General features: G+C 34.4%; 1 protein-coding gene and 1 pseudogene across 1 annotated transcript; one reads left to right on the top strand and one right to left on the bottom strand.

The window, feature by feature from the left end:
- The first annotated feature begins 3,158 nt into the window (after nt 1-3,158).
- On the top strand, nt 3,159-6,242 carry LOC127074042 (nucleolar protein 56). The gene is made up of 8 exons (XM_051015302.1): nt 3,159-3,450; nt 3,797-4,011; nt 4,112-4,269; nt 4,534-4,721; nt 4,799-5,051; nt 5,214-5,362; nt 5,441-5,575; nt 5,787-6,242. The coding sequence occupies exons 1-8, from the start codon at nt 3,246-3,248 to the stop codon at nt 6,065-6,067; spliced, it is 1,584 nt and encodes a 527-aa protein (XP_050871259.1). The 5' UTR covers nt 3,159-3,245; the 3' UTR covers nt 6,068-6,242.
- An 892-nt stretch (nt 6,243-7,134) lies between these two features.
- LOC127136384 (uncharacterized) lies at nt 7,135-8,931 on the bottom strand (annotated as a pseudogene).
- Nucleotides 8,932-11,661: the final 2,730 nt, after the last annotated feature.

The raw sequence follows: 11,661 nt of genomic DNA, 5'->3' as shown, positions 1-11,661 counted from the left end.
ACAGTTGGAGTTGGTTGTCAAAAGGGAGTTATGAGGCGACAGTAAGAAGGTGTAAGGCAGTGAGTTTATGGTGATGATGTGTGCATGTGTGATGCAAAAGCAAATAACATATAAAATTGTGATTGTTTAGTGGTTTTAGTGAGATAAGAATGGAAGACTGGAAATAAAAGGCTGAAGAAGATGAAGGAGATATGAGATTTATAGAAGAAAGAAGAATGATACAAAAGTGATAGCAAAGGAAAGTGAAAAATTGTGACCCAAATATCGTGTTTTTGCTTTTCACAATGAAGAAAGGTACTTTTTGCAGCATGAAATGAATTGCATGTGAGAGATGAGTATTTTCCTTTTGAACCACATACACTTCCATAGAGAGAGAGAGAGAGAGAGAGAGAGAGAGAGAGTCTCTGAATGAAATACAAAATGAGCTTGCCCTGCATTTGGATAGTATTTAAAAAATGAAAATAACCGTTTTCCCACCCCCCTAAAGAGAGAGTCCCACACCTCCAAGCTAGAGCTTCTTCTTTATTATTTTTTATTTCTAATGCATTTTCTTTCTATTTTTCGATTGGTGGATATAAACACACATTGATATCCAATGTGGACCATTGATAAACCTCATTTCGAGGGTCATGATGAAACTAAAGAAAAACAATTTGTTAAATAATTTTTAACCGATTTTGATCAGTGTAAAATAAACTTATGGAAAACAGACAGGTTTTGATCATATTTTGAAGTAAAACATGCCTGGTTGAAAATGCTCAGACTTATCAAAATGTAACCGTAAACGGAATAAAAAAAAAACGAGCACGTCAGGTTAAACTACACGAATCACAGGTTAATAAAACTAACGTTTGCAAACCCGATCTTTAAGTACATTTGAAAATTGATTCAACCGGCCTGTCTATAGATCCAAAAATTTATTCAGGTCAACATTTTAGGCATTATGAGTGATGCAAGACATGTTATACTATGCAGATGATGCAGAGTAAAGTAAATTCGGATGCATGAAAGTTTTAAAATGCCCAGACAAGATTGAGGTATGACACCCACACTTATTGGTTAATAAGGTGAAATCTATTGTGTAGGAGATGAAGAAGAAAAATGAAGTTTTATTTCCCCTTTGGTTAGTGTTATCCATATATGAGGTTTCTCTTTTAGAGGTGAATTAGGAATTAAAATCTTCTTGTAATAGATTAAAGGCCTTATAGTTGTCTTTAAATGAGACTTTGGAAGGTTGTAAGATATCTGATGACGAACTTTGAGAGATACAAATGAAAACGTTGATTTATCAAATCCTCTTCAACAGGTGGAATTATTTCATTCCATATTGCACGTTTCTAGCGTGCAAGTTCATCCTGATATGAAGATAATGGATGAGAAATTAGTTTTCGTTGAAGATGAGCCGACCTTGTAGGCTTTTTTTGTTTGTGAAGAGTCTACTAGTGTAATATTTGTTATAAATGAATTCCATGATTGCTGCTTCGCTTAATTTTCTCATTTTGTTTACTTTTCATTGTATTTATCTTTTATGGCATTGCTTTGGTTCCTTAAGTTTGTTTCTTTAGGAAATTGATGACTTCTGAGGTTCCACCTATAAATTTTGTTGGCCGTCTTTGGGAACTATGCCCGACCAAAGGTCGATACCCATTCCTTACCCCCAAGTTCAAACTTGGTTCGAGGTCGACGTAGTGGAAACTCATATGTGCATCTAGAGTGACTAGCTACCAGGAGGGGGTAATAATCCAAACTGCTACGTGTGGTGAGGTCGCATCCACTGGAACTGACTTTGGTATGAACCCATGGTCATTACACAAAACTACCTCGCGTGCAACGTTGACTCTCGGAGGAGCAGATTGCAAGTTCTCTTTAATTCAAAGTATCATATCAGTCAAGGCTTGAGAATATTGCTACTGTACCAAGTTCTATACATTACCCAGTAGGTCATTAGCTCTTTGCATGCCTATGTTAGTCTACAATTGTTTGATATTAGAGAGCATCTCTTGTATAGGTATAAATAATTGTGATGAATGTTATTGTGAATGTTGGCATTGGTAAAGTTGTTGCATAGGTTAAAAGAATGAAAAGGCTTGAACGCCCATCAATCAATTCTTAGAGGAGCGAGATCTTCTTGTGCATAAGTATACAAATATATTGTAAGAATTGTATCATTCTCTACTAGATGTATAGGCAAAGATTTGTTAGTCTTAACGGTCGCGACATGACATTGAGCAACAAATCTGATAATCTTCGATGTCATTATGACTTTAAGAGTTTGTTATCTAATTTTTTCGAGATACAGATTAGTGTTTTAAGAGAGGAACATTGACGTTGTGCGAGAAGAAGATCGATGATCTGAGAGAAGGAGACCAGTGATTTGAGAGAAGGAGATTATTGATCTGAGATTTTGATGAAAAACAATGGTTTTCACGGAAAAACAACGTGAATCAAGAGTCGATTCCTACAGACGACACCATTATTTCGTTAGGGAACTATAAATGTGTAGTAAAATAGTGAAATGAAGTCTTGGTACGATGTAACAAACTTACTGTATGATTGAGGGGGGGAACTATTAAGGTTAACACTCAAACATCGAAGTCAATTACTAAGTGAAAAGTAGTATGATAGTGATAATGAATTGAATACCTAAAATGACACGATATGACTTTTATGTAGTATAAACGATTAAAATTGTTTGTGAGTGATTTAACCTCTTGTGTGGACGATCATTCAATTATATATAAAAATGAGAGTGCGACGAAGGGTGTGATTGCGTGTCACCAATAAAGATGAGAGACCACCAATTACGTTTGTCTTTTCTCCCCATACTTGTTATATGGCCTTTTTCGCGGGCCATTTGAAACGGTTAGAACACCTTCAAATTGTGTAACTCGGATAATTTTACTAGAAATATTTAATTTAGAGAATAATAAATAAAAAAAAAAAAATCAATTTTGGAGGTTTTTTAAGAACCTAAAAAACACATATTTAAGCTTACTTACATACACTACAAATTGCCATCGTACAAAAAAACCCTACAAAATATTAACCATGACCAGCATTTGGGCAGTTTGACACTCGGGCCCAAAAACCATACCTGTTACCTTCCGGTTCAACCCGACCCGCTTTGTTATTAATAATTTATACACGACACATCCCCTATTAAACCCTAAACCCTGTATCGTAACAATTTCGAATGCCCTTTCTCTCACTCTGACATTTCTAGGGTTTCTGTTGCGGCCATCCAAATGGCTCTTTTCCTTCTCCACGAAACCGCCGCTGGCTATGCCTTGTTCGAGGCTCATGGAATCGACGAAATTGGACAGAACACTGAAGCTGTTCGGAACTCAGTTGCCGATTTGACTAGGTTCGGCAAGGTCGTTAAGCTTCGCTCTTTCAACCCCTTCACCTCTGCTCTTGAAGGTCTAGAACAAATTAATGCCGTCTCTGAAGGTAAGCCATTACTTGCTTCCGTGTTTTTTCAGTATCGTTTCAGTCTTTATATCAATGTTTTTGCTTTGTTCTATAGGAATCTGTTACTGTATATAGTGATTCAGTTGGTACTAGTTTTAATATTTGATTTGTAGGAGTAGTTTCTTTAGTGTATTTTGCATTTATTGTTATTACGTTTTGAAAATCTGCTAAAACCCTAATTAACATTATTAATGTTTTTGATGTTAACACTGATTTAAACTGAGTTTGTGTGGTTGGTTCTATGTTTGTTAGTGTACTCAAATGAATTTATTTCATTTTGTTAGGTGCTCAACTTTTTGTTGTTGTTTGATGTTGATGTTTTCAGGCATTATGACTGATGAGCTGAGAACTGTTTTGGAGACTAGCTTACCCAAAGTAAAGGAAGGTAAGAAGCCAAAGTTCTCCTTAGGTGTAGCTGAATCTAAGATTGGTTCACATATACAAGATGCTACTAAAATTCCATGCCAAAGTAATGAGTTTGTGAATGAACTTATTCGTGGTGTCAGGCTTCATTTTGACAAGTTTGTTGGTGATCTCAAGGTTAGCAGTTATTTTGGATGCTTTGTTTGTATTACTTCTAGGATCATCCCTTTAACAATTTAATTGATTGGTTTATTTATGTATCTTTTGAATTCCATAGCCAGGAGATTTGGAGAAGGCGCAACTTGGTCTCTGCCACAGTTACAGCAGAGCAAAAGTGAAATTCAATGTTAATCGGGTTGACAATATGGTCATCCAAGCAATCTTCCTACTCGATACACTTGATAAGGATATCAATTCATTTGCCATGAGAGTCAGGTAGTATAGGCTTAGCATGAATTCTCATTCAAATATGCATTTTTTATAGATTAAAAAGTTCAGATCTCTATCAAAAAAACATTTTACATCTTATTTAAGCACGGCCTTGTGGCCTAACACAGAAACTGTGACTTTTTGAGTTTGGACACCCTACCCCACACACTTACTGTTGCAGCTCTACTTCCAACACCTGGACTAATAAGTTTACATCTTCAGAGAGTTTATAACTTGTGTTATTTATCTGTTGTCATCTGTTTTGTGTAGAGAATGGTATTCATGGCATTTTCCTGAACTAGTGAAGATCATAAATGATAATTATCTGTATTGCAAAGTAGCCAAATATGTTGAGGATAAGTCAAAGTTGGCTGAAGACAATATTGAAGCATTAACTGACTTAGTTGGAGACGAAGATAAAGCAAAGGAGATTGTTGAAGCAGCAAAAGCCTCCATGGGTAGACTATCATATATTTGCGTTTAACTTGGTTTTTTTCCCCATCTCTCTTAACCTGCTTTGTCTGGCTTTTTTCAGGACAAGAATTGTCCCCTGTGGACTTGATCAATGTCCATCAGTTTGCTCAAAGGGTGATGGACCTATCTGACTACAGGAGAAGGTTGTCTGATTACCTGACTACTAAGATGAATGATATTGCACCTAATTTGCAATCTTTAGTGGGTGATAGTGTTGGAGCTCGTTTAATTTCCCATGCTGGTAGTCTCACAAATTTAGCTAAGTGCCCGTCATCAACTCTTCAGATTCTTGGTGCAGAGAAAGCTTTATTCAGGTTTGTAACTCATCATTTGTTATGAAGTTTGAATTGCTTATTTTTTTTATAGAGACAAGCAGGTTTGATTGTGAAACTGCATGACTTTTGTCTGGACAAGTGACACTGTTTTCCATGTGTTGTCATTGTGAATTTGATAATCTATCTTTCTGCTTTATTCAGGGCATTAAAAACAAGAGGAAATACTCCCAAATATGGTCTGATATTCCACTCTTCTTTTATTGGTCGAGCATCTGCCAAAAACAAGGGCCGCATGGCTCGCTATCTTGCAAACAAATGCTCTATTGCATCTAGGATTGACTGCTTTTCTGGTTTGTTTCCTTATTAATTTTGGCAAACTCTTGCTCCTTTACTTTGCATCTGTATCATTATTTTGTTATGTTGTGCAGAAAAGGGTACTTCAGCATTTGGTGAGAAACTCCGTGAGCAAGTTGAGGAGCGACTTGACTTTTATGATAAGGGAGTTGCCCCTCGTAAGAACATTGATGTCATGAAATCTGCTATTGAAGTTGCCGACAACATAGGTACACCCTAGGAGACCTACTGACTCAATCTCGTTTTCTCATGCTAAATATGAATTTGATTGTCGTTATCTTGTATACTTCTGCCTGCCACTTAATAGGGGATACTTTTTTTGCCGATTCTATATGGTGGAAAGATTGCTGTTTTAACCTGTAATTATGTTGTAGTTTCTAATGTACTACATATTTTCCTGGTTTATATGAATCTTTGCAGATACAGAGATGGAGACAGAGGAAGCATCAGCCAAGAAAACCAAGAAGAAGAAGAAGCAAAAGGCTGGTGAAGATGAAGGAGAAGACTTAGCTGTTGAAAAATCATCAGAAATTACTAATGGTGATGCAGAGGATCATAAGTCAGAAAAGAAGAAGAAAAAGAAAGAAAAGAGAAAATTGGACCAGGAGGTAGATGTTCAAGATCAGATTGTTGATGAAGCTGCCAATGGCGAGTCTGGAAAGAAGAAGAAGAAGAAGTCAAAGAGGAAGGATGTCGATTAAAACTAAACTAGACCTTAAACTATGCTTGCTGTATTGGATGTTGTTATATTTTAGTTTTGCTTTGAACTTTTAATTTATGTCTTGACTCTTATTATTGTTTTTGTTTAGTATCTATAGCTTAAAATTTTTGTCGAACTTGTTTCGGTATAATTTTAGTGTTTGGAAAGTTTTATTACTTTTCTGGATCTTATCATTTTTGGAATGGTAACATAAATTTTGTACAAGAATATGTTTTTTTAATCCAACATTTCAAGTCATTTGTGTTTTGATCTATCTATCTATCAACGGACAAACCAAGACACTGATTTGTGTGCTTTACAGCTTTAAGACTTTGCAATCTGCTTTTAATTGAAATGACAGATTAAGAATGCAGTTGAGAAATAGATCAAAACAAGATTTGTGTGCTTTATAGCTTGAAAACTTTGCAGTCTTCTTTTAATTGAAATGGCATATTTAGAATGCGGTTGTGAGAAATTACAAGTATCAATACTAACAACAGTATGTCGCAGCAATGTGCCAAATGTAGTTTGTTCATAAGGTTGCTTCATCTTATACTTGTGATTAATATTTTTTCAATGAAGGGCGTGGGTCTTTCTTATCAAAAACATATCCTCTTTTTTGTTCGGATAGTGTAATTTACATCAAAACATTATTTAGGAAATGGTTGTGTAATTTACCTCAATCATGATGGATTGGAAAATCGGGGCAAACCTAGCAATGTTGGAAAAGGCAAAAAGCTTTATTAATATAGTAAGAAATAAGATATGCCAAGACAACGATTTTCAAACAGATCCAATTTTGTTAATGTAGATATAAATATTTAAGAAAAATGTAAAAGGAAAAAGCTAAATTCCATTGTGTAAGAACAATGTGGAATGATGAAATAAATAAAAGAACAGAAGATTTGTAAAGTGTGGAGACAAAATATAGTGGTAAAGTTGATTAATAACGTCAAAGAAAAAAGGAAAGGAAAAAAAATTAAAATTAAAATACAACATCATGACAATTCAAAATACCATTCGAAATAAACAATAAATGATACACAACAATTTGTATTTTAATACCTATCAAATATTCTGAAAAACTTCCTTGAAGACAACATTAATGGTAAAATGCATAGCCTTTTTATCTTTGTCATGAATCAAACTCTTAAGACCTTCTTTTGTCTTGACTCTAGAAAGTGCCACATACAATTGACCATGACTAAAAATATCTTTTGGTTAGTATAAACCAACGTTGTCTAAAGATTGACCATGAGATTTGTTAATTGTCATAGCAAAGGAAACAATAATTGAGAATTGTCTTCTCACCAATTTAAAAGACCATGATGATTGTGAGGGGGACAAAGACATTCTTGGAATATAAATGATGTAACCAATATTCTTTATAGAAATGATCTTAGCTTCAATAACATGATTAAAAAACCTTATTACAGTAAGTCGTGTACCATTGCATAATCCTTCTGATTGATCCAAGTTACGCAACAACGTTATTATGGTCCCAATTTTCAACTTTATTGAATGATTAGACAATCTTGATGTTTTAAGAGCATTCAAGAATTTAGGTGTCAAGTGTTTAAATGCATCAAAGTCAGTTGCTTCAGATCTATCAATATAATCGCTACTGAAGTATTCATTTTCTTCTCCTTAAAAACATAAAAAAATGTATTTGCATTCAATAATAAATAATAGGAATACATAAGTTACAAAATGAAATATATAATGAAAGTATGAATAGTACCTGGAAGAAGGTTTGTGATGTATTGATTGATATCATCCATTACTTCAATAGTTGAAGCCAGAATTACATGACTTTAAAGGTAATTGAAATCTTGGTAGTTATGAATGAGATCGGGGTATGTACTTTCAACAATAGCCCCTATAGGATCTGAAAAATTTGAAATGAGAAACTCTTGGGAAATTGTAATCTCAACATAATCATCAGTTGATTCAGACATTGTTCCATCTCCAATTTTTAAGATCCACTCTGAAAAAATTCGAATATTATCTGCAGTACATGTCATTGCTCCACTTTGCAAGCGCACATTCTTTGTAAGTTTGAGTACCTTGCAATGATCCCAGATATAAGAAGCATTAATGGTGCATGAATAATACCTGATCTACTACCTCTTGGTATAACAAGAAGAATTTGTCTGTAATCACCACCAAAAACAACAACCTTCCCTCCAAATATTTTTTGAGACGTTTCTCCATTAATACTTATAATATCTTTTAAAGATTTGTCAAGAGTCTCAAAGCAAAATTTGTTAGCCATAGAAGCCTCGTCCCATATGATTAGATCAATCAACTTTAAAAGATCAGCAAGTTCATCTTTTATATCAATGTTGCAAATGGAAGATTTCAAAGTAGAGACTGGAATCTTAAATTTAGAATGAGTTGTTCTTCCACCTGGTAATAACAAACTTGCAATCCCACTTGAGACAATAAGCAACACAATTTTTCTTTTAGCATGAATTGCAGCTGGCAAAGTGTTCTACATAAATGTATTACCTGTTCCACCATAGCCATATAAAAAAACACACCACCTTTTTGTTTTTCTACAACTTCCATTTTTTCTTCAAAAATCTTTCTTTGATCATCTACAAATAGAATCATCATAATAAAAATATTAGTATGATCAACATCAACATTAATTGATTAAATTAAACAAAGGCAATTTGATGTTACCTGTAAGGATGCGTGTAAATTTAAATATAGTTGTTCTTGAGCAACCAGATCATGCTGTCTCTCATCATAAATAAGCCTATTTCCAAGAAAGGAACTTGCAAAATCTTTTGGATATGACATTGGCTTGTAGTCCTTCAAACTTTTCTTATTTTTTTGTAATTGTGTTTCAATAGCCATAAGCGTCAGTTATTTTATTTCTTCATCCGTAAGTGTCAATCCTATGGTAAAAAAATATGTCATATTTAAAACACCTAATATTAAAGTAAGTAAATAGAAAGTATAAACCCATGAAATAATTTATGTACGTGGATTTCTTGTCAACACACGTTGTTCATAAAGAATACCATATGATAAGTACAACCATGAATTATTCCAACCATGTTCGAGTCTATTCATTGATGATGATAATAACATAGTAACAAATAACTTCCGTAGAAAAACACCAGAGCCCAAACATGGGTCTCTTTAATTGCCTCAATAAATTCTCTATCATCTTTTAAGAATCCCATAGCTAAACATGCTTCTCTAAAAATTTTATGTTATACACGGTCAACAAATTTGATATCTTTGTAACTTAATGACCCTTTTTCGAAAGTCAACATCATCCTTAGATAAAATAATTCACTTGTGATTTGAGGATCCCAAATAAGATGACCAATGGTATACCCTCTTTTCCTAGGTTTCCAACTCCTACTTGGTTTATGGTAAACAAACTTAGAGACGAAATCACCATATGTTAACAATGTAAGACCCCAATTTTGACCCTAATATCCCTCATGCTATCTCATCATACGCATAACATTGGGATCACACCTTGGCATCCTCTCCACCCCTCATTCATTGGGTTTACATTGGGAGAGATCACCAAGAAATTTAGATTGTATCACACTTCATTTTTCTTTATTTTTACTAACCAAAATACTAAAAATATGTCATTGTATAGTTTAACTCTTTTGTAGGTAGTGTGTATGCTCACCTATGCTCTATCAAGCTCATATCTAGGGTTTAAGACTCTCAATACAAGGAGCTCAATCAAGAAATGATTCACATTGGCTCTAGACATCATATATGAATCCCTATGATCTTCACATATTATTTTGATCAAGAAATCATCAAGAGTTTGGAGTTTGTTTGCCTTGGAAACCCTAATTCATCTGAGTATCTTGTGTGACTTCTTCAACAAGTTTCTTCAACAATTGATCAAATATTTCAAGGTATACTTCACATTACATCATCTTCTGCACATATGATCCTCCATGAGTCCCAAAAGTCAAGAGAATATCAAGCTAGCAAGTTGGTTCATGGTGGTTGACAAGAGAAAGTCAACTAGTCAAAACTGGGGTTCCCTAGACCCTATCTCCTACAATTTTTGTCATATGAAAATGATTCCAAGATAAATGTTACTCAAGATGACATTCCAAACAACTTTAATGTTGAAGTCAAGAGCTAGTTTTCCTTGTAAAGTCATTTATTATGGTGAAAGATTATAGGTCATTTTGTCTAAACCCTAATTTGAAGGTCAACTTTCCAAGATCATAACTTGCTCATTTTTTATAAGATGAAATCCATTCAAATTTAATGATCAAATTAAAGATGTCTACTTAAACTTTTACGTTTGGAGGAAGTTCAAATTCAACTTGCAAATGCATGTGCAAAGTGAAAACATTATAGGTCATTTTGGGCCAATACCATTGAACAAGTGATTTTCCTCAACTTCTAAAATACATAACTCATTCATGCCAAATCCAAATGAGGTCAAATTAGTGACCAAATTGAATAGGTTTGAAAGAGATACAACTTTCATGAAGTAACTTTTCTCATTTGAAGTCCATATAAAAAGTTATTCAAGGTGGAAGAAGTGAACATTTGACTTGGGACTTAGAAAATTTTCAAATATGTTTGATTTCCAAAACTTCCACCTCAAAATTAGATCATGATCCAAGCTTAAAATGAAAAAGTGTTCAACATGAAAGTTGTTCCCCTTGATCTAACCTTTCAAAAACATCCAAGATAATCTCATTCGGATCAAAATTGAGGGACTCGCACATGGCTTCATTGTGGGAAGTGTTTTGGCAAGATTGGATTTCAAATGATCAAATTATTTTGCATGCTTACACATGATGCATTCAGTACTCTTTACACACGAATAGGAAGTGGATTGCATCATTCTCAAGGCCCAAACCATTGCCCATGCAAGAAGGTTTCCAAAATTGCCCAATTTTCAAGTGGTGCAAATATCAAGTGCATTGCCTATTTAAGCAAGCTAAAGGCTTCAGATTCATCATCAACACCTTGCCCAAGCTTTGCTAGACCATTTCAAACCCTCACTGCCATAGAATTTTTTGAGATTTCTCTTGAAATCAAGCTTGAACTTCATCTTCTGTTTGGAAGTTCAAACTCCAGAAATTCACTTCCCTTTTCATCTCATTTGGTTTCTGCAAGCAAGAGGAGGAGAAAGCAATTAAATCCAGATCAAGATCAAGTGAAATTAGATCAACTCGAAGGTGAATTTTCAGAAAATTCTTCTCTTCGATGATCTCTCAATTCTCTATTATTTTGATTGATTTTTGGTTGTATAAAGTTCTACCAATGTAGGCAACAAGATTGAGTTGCTTTGAGGTCAAGTCGAAGCAACTCAGTTCATGATCCTCAAAATTCAACTCCCTGTATCTTTTCATATACTTGGAATTGGACAAAATTGAGGCCAGATTCGAGCTCTTGAGCATTTTTTCTTTAAATCCATGTCTTGCTTTTTCATTTTGGTGATGGTTGAAGGTGGACCAGTCCAGTGAGGTACCGGAGAAGAAGACTGGAGCTCTGGCTCCAACGATGTGTTGGAGACATCTCAACCATAAGAGCCTTTTAAAATGTTTTAATCTTGAGCCTTGATTGTCATTACCACACATG

Source organism: Lathyrus oleraceus, chromosome 4 (assembly GCF_024323335.1).
Source record: "Lathyrus oleraceus cultivar Zhongwan6 chromosome 4, CAAS_Psat_ZW6_1.0, whole genome shotgun sequence".
In the NCBI taxonomy this organism is placed as follows: Eukaryota; Viridiplantae; Streptophyta; class Magnoliopsida; order Fabales; family Fabaceae; genus Lathyrus; species Lathyrus oleraceus.
Note: the sequence above shows the minus strand (reverse complement) of the source record. Positions and strands in the feature narration are given on the sequence as shown.